Source organism: Pelmatolapia mariae, linkage group LG13 (genome assembly GCF_036321145.2).
Source record: "Pelmatolapia mariae isolate MD_Pm_ZW linkage group LG13, Pm_UMD_F_2, whole genome shotgun sequence".
In the NCBI taxonomy this organism is placed as follows: Eukaryota; Metazoa; Chordata; class Actinopteri; order Cichliformes; family Cichlidae; genus Pelmatolapia; species Pelmatolapia mariae.
Window position 1 is genome coordinate 16,640,219 of NC_086238.1, and position 24,737 is coordinate 16,664,955.

Consider the following 24,737-nt stretch of genomic DNA (forward strand, 5'->3'; position numbering starts at 1 on the left):
AGCGGAACTGTAGACTTTGTGTGTACCTTGCAGCTACTCGGAACGTTTTTGCAAAGGAACAGAACACCAGAGAAGAAAATACAAACGCACAAACAGAAGATTTTTTTTTAGCTGTTTTTCTCTGTTTTTTTTCTCTGTTTAGTTTGTACAGAATGTCAGATGAAGAGGAGGACTATATGTCTGATGCATTTCTTAGCAAAATGTAAGTGTTTTGGCTCTGGTGTTTACTGTAAAATGTTCATATTGACAACAATGTTCGGTCAGTGCTATGAAACTGTTGTTGAATCGAGTATATTCCGATATTGAGCTATAAAAACAAAGAAGCAGGGTGTCTTTGCTCTCAGAATAGTTATCGGTATTTTTTTTACACCCTTGTAACGTTTTTCTTTGTCCCTCCGACTGTCAGTCAAGATGTGAAACCGGGAGTCAGCATGGTGAGGCGTGTAAAAGAAGCAATGAAGAGGGAGGAGAAGCAAAAGGAAAAGAATATTAAGAACCGTCAGAAGAGCTACAAGGAGCAGGAGAGCGAAAGCCGAGAAGCGGCTTTACAGAGCTCCATCAGCAATGAAAACAAAGGGTTTGCGCTTCTGCAGAAAATGGGCTACAAAGCTGGGCAAGGACTTGGGAAGCAGGGCAAGTTTATTCTTCGCTATATTGTGAATTTGCTTTGCATTTGTAGTGTGCACTGATGTTAATCTTTGTTACCCCTATAGGAGCAGGAAGAGTTGATCCAATTCCACTAAATATCAAAACAGGTAGGAAATTTTATTTTAAAATGAGTATTTAGTGATGTTGTGTGTAGCCTAGCTGAATGATTGTAGCACTTTTCTGTTCATAATCAGACAGAGGGGGTATTGGAATGGAAGAGATGAAGAAAAGAAAAGCTGAAGATGAACTGGAGCATTATAGGCAGAAAGTACGAGCCAAACAACAGAATGAGACCAAATCTCTGGAAGATTTCAGGTGAAGCATGCAGCTACCTCTAAATGTTGTCCCCTCCTATGTTAACAGTGTCTTATAGTCTGTGTTTGTAACCTTTTCATTTTTTGCATTTTCAGGTCAAGAGTGAGGACGGAGAGAGAGGAGCGAAAGATTGAAGGAGACCTCAGGAGGAGTCAGCGAGCTTGCGAACAGCTTGACAGTCAAAAGGTGGAAAGAATTATGAGTATAGCTCCTTATGGACTCCTCTGCACATCACAGTGCTAGTGTTAGTAGCAGATCTCTCTCTAATCAGTCTCTTACCAGTGAAAGGAGGAAAATTACAGACCACTGACACAAAGTATCTCCTAGCTGAGGTTTCTTCTCTTTTCAGGGGATAACTGTTCCGAGAGAAGACTGGTACTGGCCTAAAGCAAACGCTGATGAAGAAGAGGACGATCTTAAAGAGGAAGAGGAGGATGAAGAGGAGGTTACAGAACTCACTGTAAGAATTTCATTTTAGACAATCAAAATTAATGTATGTTATTCATCTTTCTTTCTTTTTTTTTTTACCAAAACAGCAATTGTAGTACTTTCTGAGGAAGTGCAGAGAAGTATGTGTAGGACATGTATTAGGACAGCAAGATGATGTTGAGGTGTGCAGCGGGAGTGACAGATTTGGTCAAGATGGGGGTGGGATTACATTAGGGATCGGCTCTGAGCCCCTTCTTGTTTGCAATGTGATGGGCAGATGATGTCAGACAGGCGTCTCTGTGGGCTATGATGTTTGCAGATGACATTGAAATTTGTAGTAGAGAGCAGGTAGAAAAGCCTGGAGAGGTGAATGTCTCTCAAGAGAAATGAAAGACAGTGGATGCAAGACAGAATACATGTGTGTGAATGAGAGGGAGATGGGTGAAGATGCAAGGAGTAGCTTTAGTGAAGATGGATGAGTTTAAACCATCAAAATCACCAGACAGTGCACAACAGAGGTGAAGAAGAGAGCATAGGGTGCAGTGGATGGAGATCAGTGCTGTGGTGTGTTTTCTGACAGAAGGATGGCAGCAAGAGTAAATGAAAAGACCGTAGGAAGACCTGCTATGATGTATGGTTTGGAGATGGTTGAATTAATGAAAAGAAATATTTACAATTAAATTTTCATATCTAATACTGATATACTCTGGATTAGAAATGAGTACATTAGAGGGACAACTCAGGTTGAGCTGAAAAAACATAAATGCATCTTATACGATTTGATGCCAAAATTATCCCAATGAATATTAAATGTGATATGTGCTTCTCTGTTGCAGTCTTTTGATAAACTACAAATTTTGACATCCTATTTGAGAGGAGTCCATTTTTATTGCATATGGTGTGGGACCACCTATAATGGTAGGTGTGATATCATTAGTGCTGTAGCTTTTAAGGTTCTTTTGTATTGCCATTGCTCATACTGTGTATGTGTATATAATGTATTGATTTCTATTTTACAGATGAAGAGGACTTGTGCGCTAACTGTCCTGGGGATACAGCAGCAGACCATGAATAAACTTAATGAAAACCAGTCCGCACAAGTTTCCTGTAAAGAGAAAAAAAAGTATAAATGTTTGATCATAAAAATATTGTGTATATGTGAATGCACTTTGATATGCGAGTCAGGTTCATCAGACTACAAAAACAGCCAAGGCAATAAAGTGATCAGAAATTAAGTTCTTTAATCATCCAGTTTTAATCTGCTGTCTTTCATTGAAAGACCATCAAGTTTGTATTTGTTGTATACATTTCTGTTTTTTGGGTTGTTTTGTTTTTTTCATTTATAAATTAGGATGTCTTTCAATATTTATATTTTATAAAGGTGAATACAAATTGTGTTACATATTTCAAGATCAATTGTATTTATCTGTCTTCATTAAACGTTTTAAGAATGCTGCCATTTTGACTTTTTGTATATTGTATGATTTGTTGTGAGTTTATATCAGTCATACTTCTTTTCATTACTATTACTTTAAAATATTCTGATGCGTAAATTGGGCAATAATAATATTAATAATTTGCATGTCTGAAATACTTAAGGATTTTTGGTTTATATGTTATTGTTACTATGACATCGCCACATCTCTACGTTTGGCGCTTGACAAAAAGAACTACAGTTCCCATGAAACTTAGCGATGGGAGCGGCTCTTAAACATCTTGGGACATGTAGTCATTCAATCCTAACATACGTAAGATTAAAAAAAACACAAACAGGTAATCATATATTACTGACGTTAAAATTCCGAGCTTTAACATTAGTTAAACTACAAAAAACAATCTAAAACAACTATTGATAAAGCAAACAGCTATTCTCCCAAAACGGCATCATTGCTACTCAGTTTTCCTGTACTATAACTCACACTTTTACTATTGTTATACTTTATTTTGATATCTTCCACCCAGCTCTGCTAGTTTCAGCGTACAGCTTCACACCATTTCTTTTTCATAAAGACTTTACTGAACAAAACGTGGTTGATATGTCGGACATTACTTGAAAGCACCATGTGACGTTTACGGAGAAAACGAAACCTAAACTGACATGGAAACGAAAAACGGAAACCATGTTTTATTTTGAGATTTGTACTTTGTTCTCTATTTTTATGTATTTTGAGTAAATATTCCGACTCCCGACAAACTTAGGATGGAAAACTACATAGCTAAGTTGAACGAGTATGCACAGAAACAACGGCTGGCGCTCCAGTTTGTGGAGGTTGGAGCTGCTGGCCCTGACCACATTAAAACGTAAGTTGAACACAGATGGGATCTGCGACCTGGGATGTCGTACGAGAGTGTATACGTGTTTATTTTTGAATGACAGACTCTTCAGTGAAACCGTAGTAGGCTATTGTAACATAAATGTCAAATCTTTGAAACTTAGCTTCCACTGTATTTTCGCTTACCCGCTACCAAATGCACGTTTGTGCACAGTAAAAGTATTTTATACGTCGCTTTAGTCCATTCACTAAATGTCCACAGGCATGTTTATCCTGCAGTATGTTAACCGTATGTTAAAAACAGATAGAATATTTTTGAGCAGCAAGTTCTGTGGTCCTGAGTATTTTTTTTGCCACGTGTATATAAAGATACAGTAACAATGTTCCAATTTTTAAAGCTTAAATTGGCCTCCAGTTGTAGAATGGCATATTTAATATTTTTTGTGGGGAAAGTACACTAGGAGTTTACTGTATTTGTCTGTTCAACAGATTTACTATCAGAGTTGTTCTGAATGGTAAAGCCTATCCTGACGGTGTTGGAAAGAACAAGAAGGAAGCCAAGCAGAACGCTGCTAAAAATGCCTTGGCAGGATTGTTGGAGGAATCAGCTGATACTGTAAGATCATTGCACCATTGTATTCACTCACTGTATGTGTGGATATTTGTTTTAATCTGCTGTGTGTTTGTTGGTTACAAACAGACAGAAAATGCTGCAGAAGTTTCTAATACATCAGTTCATCAGAGAAGTGTCAGTAACATCAACTACATCGGCTGGCTTAATGAGTATGGTCAAAGGAACAGGGTGATTGTAAGGCCCGTGGAGGCTACCAGACCTGGACCAAATAATGAAAATCAGTAAGTCTACATGATGCATCTAGTTTTGATTGTAGATGTGAATAATCCATTTGATATCTATTTAATATTTTTCTTTTAATGTTAGATGGTGTAACTTTTTTGTTGGTGACAAGGAGTACCCGGCAGCTTCCGGGAAAACAAGAAGGGAAGCTAAGGAGGAAGCAGCCAAGCTTGTATATCACGATATATGTGGCGCTTTAGAGGTAACTAATGAAACATACTGTTATATACTGACTGACTTGACGTCAAAGAAAACTAGAGAAAAAACGTTTAAATATTTTCATGCATGTTCTAGTAGCATGTTGTTCACTTGTTGTACTTTATATTCCAGACTGGAGATGAGAAAGACATTTTCACATCAAGTCAGCAAAAGGAGGAAACAAAACAAAATGTTGCAGATGTCTGGTGAGTTGAAACAGTGTTTCTTTTTGATGCTTTATCTCTGTGAAGCCTTTTTGTAAACTATGTATTGTTTAAAGTGGTTGAAATTTCAGTTTTTATGTATTTTTTCTTTGATATTGTAGCCTTCAGATAAAGAGTTTGGCTGTGAAACCTGAAGACAAAAGGTTTACAGAGTCAAATTTCATAGGTCTTGTCAACCACTACTGTCAGAAAACATCCCTCTCCCACACGTTTATTGAAGAGGTTATATGTGGACCACCTCATAATCGACAGTGAGTGTGACCGTCCCCTTACCAGCCATTATAGACAATTTCTGCTAAATGCTGGCTGATGTTTAGCAGTTGGTAAATGATGTAAACCAGTTTTTCACTGTTTCACAACAGATTTTCCTACAAATTAGTCATAGACGGCAAGGAATACCCTGTTGGTGAGGGTAACAGCGTCAAGGAAGCCAAACAAAATGCAGCTCGATTAGCCTGGTCTGCTCTTCAGGAACAGTCAGACTGGGACAGCAAGGTATTTAACATTTTCTGTTAAGTTAAGAGTACGTTATTGTCTCCCGTAGGGGGAAATCATCCTGGATCGGCCAGCTCCTGCATCGAAAAAAACACACACATAGTAATAAAAATCAAAGCATAAACCCTAACTGGACACACTTTTCATAAATACAGACCTTAGAATGCATAAATAATTAAATAAATAGTTGAAGTAGTAGTAGAGTTGTCCTTCAGTCATGAGCTGTTCATTTATCAGTTTAACTGACGAAGGGACAATTGAATATTTGTAGCAGTTATACTGACACAAAGGGAAGTTGTACCTCCTAATAAAATATTGTTAGTCTATCGAACAGTAAAAAAATATCTTGGGGAATGTTAATGTTCCTATAATTTTTCCTGCTTTCCTGATTGTTAGATTTCCAAACCTGCTGTCATAGCCTAAGATAGACTCTGCAGTAGCCCTAAAAACTGATATAATACCAAAACTAAAAACTCTAAGTCTCCGGAGAAAATGAAGACACTGATAGATTCTCATACACACATGAATGTCCTATGTGTTCTTTTGATATTAAATACACTGAAGAAAAATATAAACGCAATATTTTTGTTTTTGCTCCCATTTTTCATGAGCTGAACTTAAAGATCTGAAACATTTTCTACATACACAAAGGACCCATTACTATCAAATATTGTTCACAAATCTGTCTAAATCTGTGTTAGTGAGTACTTCTCGTTTGCTGAGATAATCCATCCCACCTCACAGGTGTGGCATGTCAAGGTGCTGATTAGACAGCATGAATATTGCACAGGTGTGCCTTAGACTGCCCACATTAAAAGGCCACTCTGAAATATGCAGTTTGATCACACAGCACAATGCTACAGATGTCGCAGCTTTTGAGGGAGCGTGCAATTGGCATGCTGACTGCAGGAATGTCTACCAGAACTGTTTCCTGTGAAATGAATGTTCATTTCTCTGTTTTCCTCAGATAATTCTTGTAGTATTCTGCCTATTTTGGAGATTTTTCATCAGTCAGATTTTGATGGCCTTACTCAAATAACTAAATCAGAATTTCTTCTGTATGATCATGCAGACTATAACGAGAAGGGCTGTGTTTAACAGCGCCACAACCTCCTTTGTGTTTTCAGATAACTATCAAGTCAGCTGTGTCAGATGATGGAGCACCATCCAAGCTGTCCACACCACCAAGCACACTGTAAGGCTGAGCAGTACTGTAGGTGGTAAAATGTAATGTTGAGAATACCTATTAATTAGACATTTTATTTGTCTCAAAGGGATTCTGGTTATCCAAAATCAAGTAGCAGTACAACAACTACAAATGACTCAGTTGTTTTCTCCCAGTCATCTAACGCTTCCAAGGAGCAGGTTGGTTATATCCCATTCTTTCATCCACTCTTGCCATGATTCGCCAGTTTGTAATGTTGAGGCTGTTGCAGAAGTTGTTTAAATTACCGGATTAAGTAAAATCGGTTTAAATGTTCGTTCTTGTTTTAAGATCATCGATGTAAAACACGGTGGTTCTTCAAGTCACAAAGGAGTAGAAATAAATCAGAATCATGACGACAACTGGTGAGGACAAACAGTTGCAACAAATAGTTTCAGTTTCAATGTTTGGATTCTCTTTTGTTGGTAAAGTTCTGAATATGTGGCTTGTCTTTATAGTTCTAAGACAAAGAGCTTGATGGTAAAGAAAGAAGGTGAAATCTTTACAGAAGAGAATTTCATAGGACTCATCAATCTCTACTGTCAGAAAACAAAGCATTGCCATGATTACGTCCTAGTGAGCAAATGCGGTCCACCACATAATCCTCAGTGAGTATGATTTAACCTTTTGAACTAAATACACCTTATATAGACTAAATCTATATGTGTGTATATATAAAGCTATTTGTATGGCACAAAACTCTTAAACCTATTGCTGCTGATATTGTCTCCCTACACAGATTCTTCTACAAAGTAGTCATTAACAACAAGGAATATCCTGTGGGTGAGGGTAAGACTATCAAAGAGGCCAAACAAAATGCTGCTCGGCAGGCGTGGTCTGCTCTTCAGGAACAATCAAATTGGGATAGTAAGGTACTTAATGATCTTTACTTAATGATTTTTATTTTTATCCACAACCTTGAAATCTTCCATATTCCTCATCCAACACACTCTACCTTTTTAATTCCTTACTATAAATGCGTTGCACTCCTAAACTTTTCTCAGCATCATTCAACAGAGATGCTTGTGAGAAAGCAAATGTCACACATTTCATTTATCTACCTGCTCCCTGCTGCTGCGTACACATGATGTGTGATGTCAGATTGCATTCACTTCTAATGAGTGGGCATCATGCTTACTGCTTCAAACCCACTTTATGCAGGAAGCTCGCCTAAACCAAACGGTATTTCCAATAGTGCAAACTAATCTGAGGCGGATTATTTCCTGCTAGTTGTAAGGTCATAAAAGAGAGGACAACCAAGTGTTTTGTATTGTCCTTTCTCCCTAAGCTGCCTGAACTTTATGTGTTAAAACAGCTTGAAAAGTGTAAGCTCAGTGTTACAGACAGGGAAGCACAATTTAGGTAAAGAAACAATACTTCACAATCATAATCATATTTTTTATAAGTGTCCAAATATTGCTCTCTCAAAGACTGGATGATGCAGAAATATGTTCCTAACAAAATCATCAGGTATTATTGTACTTAGTGAACTTTTTCTTTTTTTTCTTCTTTTTTTTTTCTTTTTTTTTAAAAAGCATGTGTTTCTAAAGCATACGACCAGATTTGCTAAATAGAGCAAACTAGTATGTGAGCACAAACCCCAAATAGAGCTCATAGATGTGGTTAGTTTCACGGGTGATTTTCAAAAGTTTACGGTTGTTTTCTAAACACAGGTGCAGTAAGTTAATTTCAATATCGAGCCCAAAAAAATACGGCATGCTTTTTCTTTCTTTTCTTTTTTTTCTTTTCTTTTTTTTTTTTTTTTTTAGCGTTATTGGTGCAATTATCAGTAAATGGCATTTGAAAACATTAGTAAATAAGTGTATGTGCTTGATTTAAATATTTTCTTCTCTATGTTTTGCGCTTTGAGAACAGACCTCACAGATTTATATATGCAACCAGATCAGTCGCAAAAAAGCAGACATGCTAAGAGGTTAAATGTGAAAAATATCCAAAAAAAAAAACGCCTGATGTGGGTGCCAGGATGCTAACATGCTTTTGAAGCCACTGCTGTACCTTACAGAAACCATACAGAAAGTGATTATTGCTAAATATTTTATGTTGTATATTAACCTCCTAGGACCTGGCATCCACATATGTTGACATCACATTTTGGGTTGTCTAGACCAAAATACTAAATTTTGCTCTACAAGTAGGGCTGTGCGATATGACCAAAATCTCATATCCCGATATAAGAATTCTATCGTCCCGATAACGATATAAATCACAAAAATGTAACATTTTCTGTAAATGTCTCGTCTTGCGGGAAGTGTTTCCAGCTGCGCGTCATGTAGCTGGAGTCGAGTGTTTTAACCGATGCATGAAACTATACATTTTTAGACATAAGTTGTAACGGCCGCCGTTTTCTTTGAGTATTTATTACACGGCGTGCTGCGGGTAAAAGCCTGTTCTAACGTTTTAGTCTAAGGTTTATTTTTTAACACCTGGCGGCTCTTTTTTACTTCTCATCCGTAAATAATCTGCTCTTTCACGTGATTCAGTTTATTTTGAAAAGTCTCAACAGGATCTTGAGCTTTATTGTGAAAGGTTTATGTGGAACATAAACAAGCGGACACGCGATGCTGTTACCGTCGTTGTTGCTAACGGCAACGCATAAAAACAGGCGCTTGTCCGTCCGTAGTGTGGTTATATAAAATATAAGAGAAAGAGAGAACTTAATATAGCCACTACAGTAACCATCAAAACGATGAAAAAATATTGCCGTAAACAGTTTATTTTGCGACGCCACAAAACAAACGATAGCGTAAGATGAAACGATAGACGTTTTTATATAGTCATCCGATATATATCGTTATATCGAACAGCCCTATCTACAAGGGCCTGATATCCACTTACGAGGACATTATACTGCCACTGTTCTATCGAAATTTAAAGCGAATGTCCTCATGCGGCTCTAAAAATCAGAAGGAAAAAAAATCATGTAATTCTTTGTTTTTGCATTCAGCCCAAATGGCAAGGAGAAATTAAAAATGCATGCCATGAAAGAGTTCAGGTCTTAGGAGGTTAAATTATAGCTAAAACTGTTTTCAAAAACATTTAGAATTTTTCTGGCAGTCTCATTTTAAACATACATGTATGTGGTTAACCAATGGTTAATTTTGCATCAGCCAGATGGACAAATAGTAAGGGCGTGTCGTGCATGTTAATAAATATCCCCTGCACTTACCAACAATCATATTATTTTACATTAAAGTGTCCTACTACCAAACAGTGTCTTAGTGTACAGCTGAACACTTTTTGTTTCTTTCAGCTGGTTTCTTGGTCAGCTGTGTCAGATGATGTTACACCAGTCCAGCTGTCCAGCCCAGCGAGCACACTGTAAGGCAATGGAATGAGCAAGCACACCTAATATTTAAGTTTAATGTGGAGAAAACTGCATGAATGTATCTTGCTGTATTTTCAAAGGATCCCACATGATGCAAAATCAGAAAGAATATCAACGACTTCAAGTGACCCAGTTGTTTCCCCAAAGGTTCAGAGACCTTCCAAGGAACAGGTTTGTTGTCTCCTGTGTATGTCTTCTATATCTTTTGTTGTCATGTCCTTTGATACTAACACTGTTACTCCCAATTAGTAGTTTTCATTATTGCAATAACAACTTTTCAATAATAATGGGTGATGTATCTATAGTAATATCAAGGTATGAAAATAGTTGAATTTATTAAAAAATGTGATCAAGCAAACACTACATATTGGTGATCGGATCTATTAAAATGTGACAAATGCATTTGACAGTCTTCATAAATTAAAAAAATGAAAAACAGATCAGTCTCAATGAAGGTTATTATAGTTAGCTTAAACTAAAATTAGATGTGAAAAAAACTGAAATGAAAATTAAAACTAGACTTTTTTTTTTTTTTAAAGTGAAGTGAAATGATTTTGCACAGTTAGGGGGGGGGGGGGAAGCTAAACTAAAATACAAATATAGAGGAAATATCTTTAGTTTTAGTATTTAGTTTATTTCAACCTGCCTGATGAGTCACTGGTGTACATGTTTATTGAGACCCTATATGTCTACAACACTGTGAGTCAACTGCTTTCTTTTTTTTCTTGCAATACCTGCACTGATTTTCCTAAATCTTGCCTCTGACATATCCCATTGATGCAATAATAATTAAAAAGAGTAAAACAAGAACATTCACTTTGGAAACTAACTGAAACTAAAGAGAATTAAAAACAAAGTCAGAATAAAATAAAAATTAAAAACTAACAAGAAAAAAAACCCTCACTAATAACTCTGGTCTCAACAAATGCATCCTAGATTTTGTATGTGTCAATTTCATTCATCGCTTTCTTTTTTGCTGTTCCTGTTTTTGTTTTTTAACATAAAACTCAACCACAGTTGTATAAATAAGTAAAATTAGAACCAGAAGTTCAAGAAAAAATGCCAATGATAGGATTTGCCTTGGGAAGGTAAACCCATGTTGTTTAAACCTCTGAATTCTACAGTCTGATATTTTTTTTCTAATTAAAATATAAATGTGATAAAATCTGTATCATTGCAATACTGGCCAATGTTTTTGCACACTGCAGATTTTCCTCACATCAAGCAGGTGGATAATTATGCAAATCTCCTATGAGTAATTTCTACTAAAGGGGATAATATTAGCTAGAAACGGGTTTAACTTTTTCCAAGAACTTTGCTTCTATTCAAATTTTTAATTGAAAAAATGATTGACAATATAATTTTTTCTTGTGATGTTGTTCAAGTATATAATTTTTATCTGTAGGAACTAATCCAACAAGGCTCAACTATGTACTTGTCCAAATGAAGGGGAAGAAAGTTTCCCTGGGATGATGTATGTGGAAAACAAACATAAATACATACAGTTTATACAGACAAGAAGTTAGCTAAGGCTCTGGGCAGAAATTGAGCACGTATTTGTAAAATAGCACCTTATAAACTCTAACTTTCAGTACCTGATGATTGACATCAGTGTTTCAAACTACTATTAATAATAACTAAGTTTGTCTTGTTTGTAACAAATGTTTTGTATCGATATGTCATCTAATTTAGCCTTATTTCACCCTTCTCACTTTTTAAGGATCAAAATCCTGATTTAAAACCAAAAATAAGGTAAGTCATACTCTGAAACCTGTTGTAAACTTCGTTGTGTAATATTTCATCGGACATTATTGCTGATGATGATTTTCCTGGTTAGAATTGCAGCAAATTTCGGTAATGCTTCCAGACACAAAAAAAAGGTATGAAGGACTCACAGACATTCTGAATGATTTCAGTTTTTTGTTTAACACTGGAATTTCAATATGCTGACTTTGCTTCTTTCTTTTTTTTTTAAGGATTTGCACAGCTCTGATCTCAAAGAAAAGAGTAAAGAAAGAGGTTCCACCGAGAAAACATCAAGTCAAGTAGTACAATCGAGGTATTAAAAAAAAAACACTACAATGTACTGCTATCATCTTTTTACTACAATTTATGGTTAAAAGGAGAATTTTCTCTTTGTTAGCATTTTTCATTAATAGTAACACCTATGTTAATCTCTACAGGTTTACACTGGAATTCGACTCTATAGAGCGTCTTGGTAAAGGAGCCTTTGGTCGTGTTTATAAGGCAAAACATAAACTGCTGAAGAAATATTATGCTATTAAAATTGTTCGCTGCAAAGAGTAAGTCAAATATTTAATTTTGTTTAAGTTTATGAAAGAAGTGAATTACCACTACTTGCTCTGTAGAGGAGATTTGAGAGAGATCTCTTCAGTCTTTCCAAAGCCTCCAATATCTTATGCCTAACAATCTTAGCACACTAGTAGTATACAATAGTATACAGTAAGGCGGGTGGCAAATTTATTGTCAAGTGTTTGGGGATTTTTTGCATCTTTTGTTTTTCGGTGTACAAATACATTTAAGTTTTTGATGTTTTGTTTTTACTTAACATCCATCTGCAGCCTTCATTTTAGCATCAGTAAATGAATTAAGGTGCCAAATTTCTCATCACATTACTGTTTTACACGACTTTGTGCTACTGTACGCTAATGCTAATGTACCTTTTTTTTTTTTTTTTTTTTTTTTTTTTTTTTTTTGGCATTTGGAAACATTTTTGATAGAAATAGTGGAGAGAGGGAAAAATACAACGAGAGAGTTACGCAGCAAATGATCCGAGCAGGAATTTTGTTGTTTAAGGCATTTATCTCCATGTGGTATGCAATCTATCCATTCTAGTATCGGGCCACCCATTAGTATCTAATGTCTTCTTACTTCATAAAGTAATAAATAAACCAATGTTTCTTATACAAAACTGACATAGATTTTTTTTTTTTTTTTTTTTTTGGTTAGTTGAAAGTGTACATTCCTCAGTTGCAGCTAGCTTGCTACTTAAGGTTAGTTCTGTGTGTTACATATGCATTTGATGGCTACATCATAGCACAATGACAGCCTGAAGCTATATGAAACTTAGAATTCTTCTGAAAGTGGGGGAGTTGTCCTCACAGAGATACTCTTACAGTATTGTTTCCTGATGTAGCGAGTCCCTCAGCTGGAAAGTTACAGATGCTTTAAAAGAGATTTAAAGTTTATTGATATTCATTTTCTTGTACTCCTTATAATCAGAAAGTCTCTAAGAGAGGTGGTGGCATTATCAGACCTCCATCACACCAACATTGTTCGATACTACACCTGTTGGATTCAGGATTTAGAATACCAAATGGACAGTACAGGTGACACCTACAGTACTTCGCAGTAAGTCACAATACTTCATTATTAATATTATTATGTCTTAACATTGCATCTCATGTGGTGTAAATGACAGAGAAAGCATTCACTTCACACTTCAGTTTCTTGTCTGTTACCTTGATGCACATTTTTGAAGACTGGACACATGTTTGCTCTTTGTTGCTAAAATTATTCTAAAATTAATCAATATTACAGTTTATTATAGCAACACACATTGCGCCACAGTTTTCTGTCTTTTTGATTTTTACAGTAGTTTACAGAGTGTTGCCTCACCATTGAGGATATAGTAAAGGTTCATAATTCCTTCATTTGTTTTTGGTTTTTTTTCTTTTCAAGGTCTGCTAGTGATTCATCTGAAAAGTGCCTCTATATTCAGATGGAGCTGTGTGATACTAAAACACTTAGAGTGTGGATAGACGAGAAGAATACTCAGAATGTGAAGAAATCTCTACGAGACTCAAGGAGAAAGGAAGAGAGCCTAATCATTGCTCATCAAATAGTCAGTGGAGTCGAGTACATTCACTCAAAGATGCTCATCCACAGAGACCTGAAGGTGAGACAAAGAGGAGAAGACTGTTGTTTGTTGCTGCACATCTCATAAAGAGGTAGATGTTTATTTGTGCCTTTTCTTAAAATGTGTAGCCTGCCAACATCATGTTTGGACGGGATGGAGAAGTGAAGATTGGAGACTTTGGCCTGGTCACTGCTGAGATTGACAATGATGCTGAAAATCTACTGGAAAGAAGTGCTTACAAAGGAACACCATCTTATATGGCTCCCGAGCAGGTTGAAGAATCTAAACTGAAATTTTGTGTCTTACCCATTAATAAATATTGGCTAGTAAGAGAAGACATTAAAGACACTCCGATGGGTTGTCAACATCATAGGACAATGCACCTTCTTTCTTGTACTACTAAAAACCTATTTTACTACTTTTGCAAGTAAATAGGAAAACCATTTAAATCAACTGCCTTAAAACCAAAGAAGCATTGGGTTAACTATTAAACTAGTTTCTAATGCCCAACGTCCTTAAGGGTTAGTCCACCCATATTGAAAAGAGATAGTAAAAACCTTTTTTTGTCTTCTATTATTTACTCACAAAATTGGCCCTTTTTGCATATTTCCTATCCATTTGTTCCTTTATTTATCCACAGTTTGTATAATTATATTGCATATATTGAAACTTTCTTAGACGTGCAATACAAATTTCACAGAAACTTTAGTTGTGAGTTTCATTTTTCTGGCTTCTCTGAAAAGTGTTTCATTACACAGCACGCTCCTACCTGGCTTGCAGACTTGCTTCCTTTGTCTTTTATGGGATTAATGCAGCTTGCACACACACGTTTTGGCAGTCAGGAAGAAAGAGTGCGATTCATGTTCTTAGTATAGCCGTTGATAAGAGAAGACACGAGATGTAACTAGTGCAAGTTTCACAGCACTTACTGTTGTGTTGTTTTTTTGTTTTTTCTCTTTTTAATGACAGAAGAGCAAGAGCCATTATGACCGAAAAGTAGACATATTTGCTTTGGGGTTGATATATTTTGAACTTCTTTGGAATCTCTCTGTTGGCCCTGAAAGAAAAGCGGTGAGTTTTTCAAAAGCTTATGCAAAATGTTGCTGCAAACTTGCTCTGTTAATAGTGGTTTTCAGTTTGTGTCATAGGAAGCAGAATGTTGATATAAATCAAATTTAATGTGTACTATGTTTTTATTTAATATTGTTGAATAAATGAACAGATCATCATTTTCATCCGTTCTCTCATTATATAAATGCCAGGTTTGGGACAATGCCCGAAGCCAGAAACTTCCTCAAGGGTTTTTGAATAATTTTCCGCAGGAGGTACATCAACACTATTTTAAGTTTACTATGTAAAATTTACGTCTTTTTTTTTTTTTTAAATATTCACACAGTTCCAGCAATCATCTATTTCTATCAAAGGATGAAGAGCCACAACTGTTGATTGTTAATAGCAAAAATGACCGAGCAGGACTGTCTTAGAACCTGAAAGTTTTCTTTGTTTAATTTCCCAAGTAAAGTATAAATGTGGCAAATAATATATACTGGACTTTCACAATAAATGACAGCGTTGATTGATACTGATATTGATTTCACACTGTTTTCTTCTTATGTCTAATTGCAGCATCAAATCATAAAGGCAATGCTGTGTGCGAAGCCAGAAAACCGTCCTGAAGCAAGTAAACTAAAGGAGGAGCTGAAAGAGTATTCTGATGCACTTTTAATGCAAAAACAAATGCTTCGAAATAGTAACACAGTCTGACAGTTATAAGGACTTTAATGAAAAGTCTTAAAAAGAACACTCAGATTAGTCATTTCATGCATGACTGTATTCAATACACATCATGTCATGCAGTACATGTGTGGATGTTTTGAATGCTTTCTTTTCATGGTCTGATGCATCATCAGATATAGTTGTATTTATGGAGTGCTCGGTTTAAAGAAAGGCTGATGAAGTGATTCATGTTATAATATGGGAATGAAATACAAATTAAATTTGTGTCATTATTCACTTGTTGTCTATACTTATATAAATTATTTGTTTTATCCTGTAATATTTTGTAATAAAAGTGATGTCATACTTTATTTGTATAGTTTTGTAAAAAAAATAAAATAAAATAATAATAACAATTAAAAACGAAGAAAAAAAAAACCCTCCAGATGAATGACTGCAATGTGAAATAGGTGCAATAAAAAAACGTTACAAGGTGACTTGGGTTCATCCTTTCAGTGCCTTTCCTGTGTGGAGGGAGTAGCACGCTGGTTATAGTAGTTTCCATACAGTTGGGCCACTTTCTATTACAGTAAGTGGTATAGGGTGTCATGTGAGTAATTTCATACATTGAAATATTAAATATACTGGTAAGTGAATGCATCCTTTTCTCAGATTTTTACTGTGAAGTCACTGCGTACAATGATTTGCCATGGAGTACTGGAAAACTGAATTTTGAGTCTTCCCATGATGGGTATTTCTTCTTTACTTTATTTTCACTCTCTGGCTGAATGCAGAGTGGTGTATAAACATTGTTTTTTCTTTTTTTTTTTTCTCTCTCTCTTTTTTTTTTTTTTATCTCTGGCTCTCTTCCATAACCTGTCTTTTATTCCCCCCCATCTGGTAGCAGTAGATGGCAGAGGTTTCTTCCTGGGAGTTTTTTCTTTCCCACTCTCACCAGTGTTCTCACACTGGGGGTGATCTGATTGGTGGGGCTTTCTCTGTATTGTTGTAGGCTCTCCACAGTACAATAGCACCTTGAGGTGATTATTGCTGTGATTTGGTGCTATATAAAGAAAATTGAATTGAATTTTCTGGATCAAGAAACTTTCTTAAAACTTTTTTTTTCCCAATATAGAGAAAGCAGCTGTGAGTGAATCGGTGACTCGCGATCTTCTAACATGCCAGCTTATACATGTAATGACAAGGCATTTCTAATGTTTAATTGCCATTGTTCATGCGTCATTCCTATTGTGCCATAGTTTTCTCCTTTCCCAAATGGAGATGAACATGGGCCAAAATAAATAGAGGAGTGGGAATGGACGATGCGTAGATTATAGTTATGTTATTTCAATTATTTTTATTCGATTTTACTTTAATGCTAAGTTTTCGTGCCTGCCAAGGTGTGGACACTGTGGGACATGACGTTTCCACTGACGAATCGAAACTTAAAGGCGGCTGAATCCGCTAACGCGGTTACGGAAACGTGGAGGCAATTTTTTAAAAAGAGATAAAGAGATACTATTGTACTTTGTGACTTGCCAGAATTATTCGCAATTCTGAACTCTGATTGCAACTCCTTCGTCATTTGGGGGGAATTGGGACACAATGTAGTTCTATAGGGAATGAGCTACACAGGCTTGGAGGTGAAATCGAGTAACTTGGCTCTACAGGCCATGATCACGGTAAGTTTTATTTAATATTTAAGTGTGTCTCTGCAATAGCACACTTATCATTCGTCGGCTTTGTTATTTTATGTAATATTTTGGCTCGTGCAATTGGCTCTACACTCCGTTACTGTCTGTTCTGTCACCATTCTTTCATTTCTTCTGCTGACAAAGACGTATATATAGTGAAGCCATTTGAACATCTAACTAGTAAATGAATAACAAGTCATTTGGTCTATTGACTATAACTCTGACTGCTAATTACTGTTTTCCGCGACAGTGAAAAAAGGTTTAAAGTCACTTTCTTCACAAACCAGTTGCACAAAATAATACTATTCAAGTGAACGCAACAGTGACCAATTAGAGCATCTATGGTTATATTTCAGGAATAACTAACATGGCTGGAATAACCTGCTTCCTATTTTGGTATCTTGTGCATTACATTACAGTAGTTTATACGTCAACTGACTGGTACTGAATATGGATATGTATTTTTATGTAGTTAAGAACTTCATTACTTGCCAGTATAATCAAAGCTTTGATCATTTGTCATCAGATTTACCACCACTGAACAGCCTGAAGGAAGTGAGCCAAACAGACCACAACAGGAAATACTCTGCAGTAATGGATAAAGAGCAACAAGCTCCAGTTGATTCTGTAAGATCATGCAGTCTTTGCTGAACTAAAGTATACTAGGTTGCTTATTATGTTCAAAATGAAAGTGTAGTTTACAGCTGCAAGTCTAAATGCTTTTTGTTGATGTCTTTGTTTTAGATGGAAACAGAAGCTGAAAATCCAACTGCTCCACTTGTCCAAGCAAATATTTCTGACTATGTAAGCTGGATATATGAATATGGTCAGAAGAAAGAGATCGTCATAAAGCCTAAGGAGTCAATAAATATACACAAAAGTGGTTTTCCGTAAGCCTCCATACATCATAGAAAATATTATTTTTATATATTTTTTTGTTTGTAAAAATATAACAATTAATGTATGATGTTGTATAATGTTACAGAAGATGCTGTAGCTTTGTGGTTGGTGGGAAGGAGTACCCAACTGCCTATGGGAAAAATAAAAAGGAAGCTAAGGAGGAAGCAGCCAAGCTAGTATATCAGAGCTTGGGTGTAACATATAAAGATCACAAACCGACAAATTTTGTTGGAATTGTTAACAACTACTGTTTGAAAACACGCCGAATCCTTGATATTATTCAACTGAAAACACCACCACATTACCCTGAGTAAGTATAATTGAATCTTTGGAAGCTGAATAGATGCTACAAGGAGACTTAATTAGTTATTGATGCATGCTATTTTCTATACTAACATATCTTCCCTGCATGCATAGGTTTTCCTACAAATGTGTGATCAACAAGAAGAATTACCCTGAGGCTGTCGGTGAAACTGCCAAGGAAGCCAAACAAAAGGCAGCTCAGTTGGCCTGGTCTGCTCTTCAGGAACAATCTGACTGGGACAGCAAGGTATTTAAATGCTTTCACCATGTTAATGTGACATGGTACTCCATATTGATTAAACAATTTTTTTTTAAAGTGTCACTTTAGCCCATTTTCCTGAAGCTTGCACTCTATCAATCCATTATTATTAAGTTTGAAAACTAATGTTGAACGTCACATATTGTGCTCATTTTAGGTATCCTACAGGTCAACCATGTCTGAAGACAGTGTTTCAACAATGCTGCCATCACCAGCATCCACACTGTAAGCAAATATGAACATTAATGGTAGAGTATGTGGAAAAGTTTAGCATGCATGAAACTACACAAATGGCTCTCTTTTTAATTCCAAGGGAGTCAACTAAGGCCTTGTCAGAAGTCACAACAAGGAGTGAAAGTGAATCAGTATCTATCACTGACCCATCAAACCTGTTGGAGACTAAGGTGAGTTTTTTTCATCACTTTTAAAATTAGAAAATAAATCATTGAACTTGAAGCTGGCTTTTTTAGACTGAAATATATTGGTGTATCTGTGGTGCCCCTTTTCTAGAATTAAACCCATAATCTGACAGTAACGCTACACAGGAGAAAAATGTTATAAAAGCATAAAATGCTAGGATTGCTTTTTTTCTCATTGGTGAGGTTAGAATTAAGAAGTGCTCCAAAGGCTGACATATTTACAAATCGAAACAATTACATTGGAAAATTGTTTTGTTTTTTGTTTGTTTTTATAGATGTCCCTCATGTCAACTTTGTCTGTAGACACTCCACCTTCACTGTAAGAAACTCTAATACTAGTAGTAATACAACTACTAAGTCAGACAGTTGAGTATTAAGAAAGCAGCACTCATGTACTCTTGTTGTATGCTCCAAGGGAGTCTCTTGAAGCGTCTTCAAAAAGCATACCAACAAGTACGAGTGACTTCACTGATTCATCACACCCTTCCATGGAAAAGGTCTGTTGTTTTATTCATTGTTCTGAAAACACTGAATTTGTTGAAAGAAAGAAATCCCCACTTTATAATCTGTATACTATGCACTGTATATTATATGGCATATGGTGAATATGGGGGTTGAAGGGCTTGACTATGGGATAACTGGTCAACATTTAGTTTGTGTACTGTTGTAGTTAGAGCTTTGTTTGCATTCTTATGAATAAGTTGGACTTATTTCTAGTGGCTGCTGGGCACTTTCACGGCTCTCACCAGTTCTATTCATAACTTTCATGGAAAGATTTTCCAGGCACAGCCAAGGGGCAGAGCATGTCATTCTTGGTGGCATTATGTTAAGCTGTTTTTGTGGCAGAATTTTTGTAAATCTGTTTGGCTAGTTGAATCACTTTATTTCAGTCAATTAGAGTCCAGTCTTTTTTTTTTTAATGTAAAGTCATTACATTTGTACTAAAAATTATACATGTGTATGACAATCTATAAATGATATCTATAAATAAGCAAATCTGTGTTCAGATTTGTAAAACCTACTGGTATTTGTAAATGGATTGTAAAATATCATTGAATTTGGCTTCAAGAGCTTAAAATATGGACATCAGTTTTGACTCAGGCACTTTGTCTGTTTACACAGGATATTTGCTACCCCTGGGTAGCAGATTGCTGGTAGAGAAGCTGTTAATGCGATATATAGACAGCAGTGCAACCTCTGAAAGTCTGTCTTTGCAAGCCCAAGTTCAAGGTTGACAAAGCACGAAGTTAGAAGAAAATCCAAACGTATTTGCAAAGTGCCACCCACATTTATGGCTCTGCCACATCACAGTGTAGTTAAACAGAAAAAGACGGGTAGTTCAGTGCCATTTGCAAATTTGTTAGACAAACAAACTGAGAAAGAACTACACAACAGCAGGAGTAAAAGTATCTCTGGATCGTTTTTACATGTGGGGAATTGATTGAAATTGGTGGATTGTGCCACATTCGCAGTGATATGAATACAACAGTGTTCTGTTGTGGTGAAGAAAGAGTTGAATCTGCCAATTTACATGTCGGTCCATGTTTCTACCCACAGCTAAGGTCACAAAGTATAGGTAGTGCATAAGATTGTAAACATAAGAAACAGAAACCTGGGCTTATCTGTAGAGATAGAGCAAATAGCTTAATCATTCAGGAGTTTGCAAAGAGTGGAGCAGCTCCTCCTGTACATAAAAAGGAACTAACTGAGGTTTTCGAGTATCTGTCTAAGGGGGAGGCTGGGTGGATTCTTAAGGGCAGACCCAAAACATACTGGACGGATTATGGGTGGAAGAGAAAAGGGATGGATGATGGATTCAAATCAAGTAATCTAGCCTTAATGAAAATAAAGAGCTGAAAAGAAAATATCTTTCTACACCTTGAAAAAAACATCTTCTGTTTCAACAAGGTGGACATTACATTGCGTATCTGACTTCTTAAAACAGCATGTATTTTCCCCTTTTCTTTTTCTATGTTTAGCTAAGCCCAGACAACCATTAAAAGTAATTGTATTTATTAATTAATATTTTCAGACATCAGACATTTTTTTATACTAATAATAACCATGTTATTTTTTCGTGTGTTTTTTCAGGATGCTAACAAAAACAAAAATATGGACACCAGACCAAGTGAAACAGGCCAATCACAGTATGAATTTTTTTTTAGTGATGTTTATACTTGTATGGTCAGATTTTTGCATCCTCTTTTTTCCCAATAATTTTTTTCTCACATCTTCCTCTAATAAATTGTGTTTATCTCACTAGGTTTACTTTAGACTTTGATTGCATTGAATGTCGTGCTAAAGGAGGCTATGGTCATGTTTTCAAAGCAAGAGATAAACTGGTGAAGAAATATTATGCTGTAAAGATTGTTCGCCACAAAGAGTAAGTCATGTGCAAAATAGAAACATTTTGCATAAGTAATATTCTAATAAGAGAAACTGTGTATGTATTAGTTATTGAAGCATTTCTGTGTGTTTCTTCTGATCAGAAAAGCTCTAAGAGAGGTCGAGGCATTATCAGACCTCAACCACTCTAACATTGTTAGATACTACAAGTGTTGGCTGGAGGATTCAGAATACCAGTGGGACAATACAACTGACAGTTACAGTACTTCCCAGTAAGTTTTGTTCAGTCATTTAGTATTATGCAGTTTTGCTTTAATGCATTTCTACCCTTAAAATGAAGACATGATGCTAATTAGATTTGTAATCTTCATTTTTTAGGTCTAGTAGTAATTCATCACAACAGTACCTCTATATTATGATGGAGTTATGTGATGACAAAACACTCAAAGACTGGATAACTGAGAAGAATGAGAAAACTCTTGAAGAGTCTATAAGAAGAGCAGAAAGTCTTCCCATTATGCAGCAAATAGTCAGTGGAGTCGAGTGCATTCACTCCCACAGACTCATCCACAGGGACCTCAAGGTGGGACTCAAGATTACAGGATCACAAGTTTATGTTGCTGAGCTAGCTCACATTTAAGTTGAAGTTTTTCCGTTTCCATATTCTTCAGTATCCTTTTTTGTGTGTTTAATGGAGATGCACACTGCTGCTATTAAAGTATTGGTGTGCTTCTTCTACTTCACAAGTAAAACCCAGTAGACAGGAATATTAGGGCCTCATTAAGAAAAACAATATTAGTGTTGATTTAGGGAATAAAGTCAACATTACAATGAGTAATTAAGTAATTACAATGATAATTATAAGGACGTTGGAAGAGATGGTGGAGAAAGCTCAGCCTCCTAGTAGATGCACATATGGTCACCTACAATTTGAAAATTGTAGGTGACTTCCTTCTCAACTTATCGCATTCACAAGACTATCAAAAAACTCAATTTCTGAACTTGACATTGAGGTTGCAGTCACTGAGATTAGAACTTGCCTGAGATTTCTCCCACATACACCTGAGTTTATTGACTCATTTCTGACTACACGAAGCACTAAATGCTCAATGTTTAAATTTTGCTTTTAATTGTCAGCCTACCAACATCATGTTTGGAAAAGATGGAAAAGTGAAGATTGGAGATTTTGGTCTAGTTGCTACTGAGACTGATGATAATGATGAAAATCAGAGTGAGAGAACAGAGAAAACAGGAACCAAATCATATATGGCTCCCGAACAGGTGAGGTCTCTGTAAACAAATAACCTTTGATTTCTTTTCTGTATTTTTTTTTCTTTGTATTCAATGATAGCTGAATCTACTCAAGTTTCATTACAGTCTCCCAAAATGACAGAATCTCCTGTTCTTTGTGTTTTTTAAAAGATGTTTACAAATTTAAAACATGTTTTTCCATTATCACAACCTCATTCATTTGCTGTAAATCTCTTATCTCATTCCAGATTAAACCATCTCTGTTTATGATATAATTATGATACATGCTAAGATATCTTTTTTTCCCCCAATGATTGCAGCCAGATGTTTTTGTTCTAGTTTTTACTTTTAATTTTAGACCATGGTCTTAATATTTAACTACAACCTGAAAAAGTGAAATCCACATAGATTAGTTTACCACAACCATACCTTATTAATTTAAACACTCACACTGAGTTAAGGGGTGTGTAACACATTATGTTTTTGTTTTATGACAGAGGACCAAAACAAGATATGGCTCCAAAGTGGACATATTTGCTCTGGGACTGATATATTTTGAACTCCTTTGGAAAATCTCTTCTGGGCATGAAAAACAGAAGGTGAGTCAGTATAACAATTTAATAGTTTACATTTTAAAATCTTTACTGGTAGCTTCCTGTGAGTGTTAATGTGTGCAGAATATAATGTGTAGAATTGCATACTTAAGTTTTGCTTTGGTTTTTTCTTGTGATGTTTTTCATCAAATCAAATAACATGTTTTTTTTTTTTTTGTATCCTTTTATCATTATGTATACTAGATTTTTACAGATGTCAGAAACCAAATTCTCCCTAAAGAATTTTCACTGAAGTTTCCAGAAGAGGTATAATTCTTATTTCTTCACTTTCACATTTATAAAGCACTTTAAAACAACATAACAGCTGACCAAAGTGCTGTACAAAAAAAAAAGAAAGAAGAGAAAACAAGAATAAAAGAATAAATCAGTCCATGTACATACAAAGGCTCAGAAGCTTAAGACAGATGACAACTCACACTGGGTTAAAAACTAAGGAAGAAAGTGTTTTTAAACGAGTTTTATAAACAGCAAGGGATTGAGCCTGCCTGACCTCCAGAGGCAGCTCATTCCACATTTTAGGAAACAAAACTGAAAAGGCTTTGTCTCGAGATTTAGAAAATGTCTTCGGGACAGTCAAAAGCACCTGGTTAGCTGATCTAAGAGCATGTGACCGCATTTAAGGGTGAAGCAACTCTGACAAATAAGAAGGGGAAAGACCATTAAGAGACTTAAAGACAAATAAAAGAATTTTAAAATGGATTTAAAACTTAACAGAAAGCCAATGAGGGACACTAAAACTGGAGTCATGTGCTCTTGTTTGCTTGTACCAGTTAAAAATCGTGCAGCAGCAGGTGTAGATGTGAGAGGGAGGCCTGGCTAATTCCAATCAACAGAGAAGCTAGGATAGTTTTCAGTCTGATATGTGTACAGATAACATATATTCATATTGATACAGAAAGTAGCTGATTTTTTTAATGTTTTTGCAGAACCAGATAATCATGTCAATGCTGTGTCAGAGCCCAGAAAACCGACCTGAAGCAAGTACACTGAAGGCAGACCTGGAACAGTGGGCTCAAACATTAAATGCACAAGTATGCATCTAGAAAATGTAACTGGTTAATCAGCACTTACTAAGTGACATAAATATATCTTTTGTTGTGTTTTGTTTTCATGTCATGTCTTTTTTTTCATGTTTCAATGTCTTTGATGTACTGTTTTGTTTTTTGTTTTTTTTTTCATGTCTATAGCAGTTATGTTCAGTCACTTTTTACAGAAAGTAGGAATCATGTTCTGTGGGAATGGGAATAACATATTTAAACTGATGAATTATTACAGCCTTTGCTTTGTAATAAATAGACTGATGTGGAAAATAAAATAATGACCAACCAGGGTGTAATGGTCATTTGTCTGCTGTACAGTTTTCGTAC

The 24,737-nt window shown here is 35.8% G+C and overlaps 2 protein-coding genes across 2 annotated transcripts; both read left to right on the plus strand.

Moving 5' to 3' along the window:
* Positions 1–63: 63 nt before the first annotated feature.
* On the plus strand, positions 64–2,841 carry gpatch11 (G patch domain containing 11). Its single transcript, XM_063491652.1, has 8 exons — positions 64–202; positions 407–633; positions 714–755; positions 843–963; positions 1,059–1,149; positions 1,313–1,423; positions 2,229–2,310; positions 2,412–2,841. The coding sequence occupies exons 1-8, from the start codon at positions 153–155 to the stop codon at positions 2,465–2,467; spliced, it is 780 nt and encodes a 259-aa protein (XP_063347722.1). The 5' UTR covers positions 64–152; the 3' UTR covers positions 2,468–2,841.
* Positions 2,842–3,504: 663 nt separating this feature from the next.
* Positions 3,505–24,713, plus strand: LOC134640433 (uncharacterized). The gene is made up of 42 exons (XM_063492231.1): positions 3,505–3,693; positions 4,155–4,281; positions 4,366–4,520; positions 4,606–4,723; positions 4,852–4,925; positions 5,045–5,194; positions 5,306–5,438; positions 6,566–6,633; positions 6,713–6,803; positions 6,934–7,007; positions 7,101–7,250; positions 7,382–7,514; positions 9,914–9,981; positions 10,069–10,159; positions 11,709–11,740; positions 11,826–11,868; positions 11,965–12,047; positions 12,172–12,291; positions 13,232–13,360; positions 13,691–13,907; positions 13,997–14,140; positions 14,838–14,939; positions 15,131–15,193; positions 15,495–15,626; positions 16,597–16,606; positions 17,255–17,266; positions 17,805–17,905; positions 18,023–18,168; positions 18,264–18,488; positions 18,596–18,728; positions 18,898–18,965; positions 19,054–19,144; positions 19,435–19,478; positions 19,575–19,656; positions 21,251–21,306; positions 21,423–21,542; positions 21,649–21,777; positions 21,884–22,088; positions 22,643–22,786; positions 23,254–23,355; positions 23,554–23,616; positions 24,297–24,713. Exons 1-42 carry the CDS (start codon positions 3,593–3,595, stop codon positions 24,411–24,413), a joined length of 4,446 nt encoding a protein of 1,481 aa, XP_063348301.1. The 5' UTR covers positions 3,505–3,592; the 3' UTR covers positions 24,414–24,713.
* The last annotated feature ends 24 nt before the right edge of the window (positions 24,714–24,737 follow it).

Bases quoted from the DNA above. Each gene is read 5' to 3' on its own strand.
- LOC134640433 (XM_063492231.1), top strand. From the start codon at position 3,593: ATGGAAAACTACATAGCTAAGTTGAACGAGTATGCACAGAAACAACGG. The intron at 4,282-4,365 runs GTAAGATCATTG...GGTTACAAACAG, and splicing joins TGGAGGAATCAGCTGATACT to ACAGAAAATGCTGCAGAAGT. The intron at 7,008-7,100 runs GTGAGGACAAAC...TTGTCTTTATAG, and splicing joins CAGAATCATGACGACAACTG to TTCTAAGACAAAGAGCTTGA.
- gpatch11 (XM_063491652.1), top strand. From the start codon at position 153: ATGTCAGATGAAGAGGAGGACTATATGTCTGATGCATTTCTTAGCAAA. The intron at 203-406 runs GTAAGTGTTTTG...TCCGACTGTCAG, and splicing joins GATGCATTTCTTAGCAAAAT to TCAAGATGTGAAACCGGGAG. The intron at 964-1,058 runs GTGAAGCATGCA...TTGCATTTTCAG, and splicing joins AAATCTCTGGAAGATTTCAG to GTCAAGAGTGAGGACGGAGA.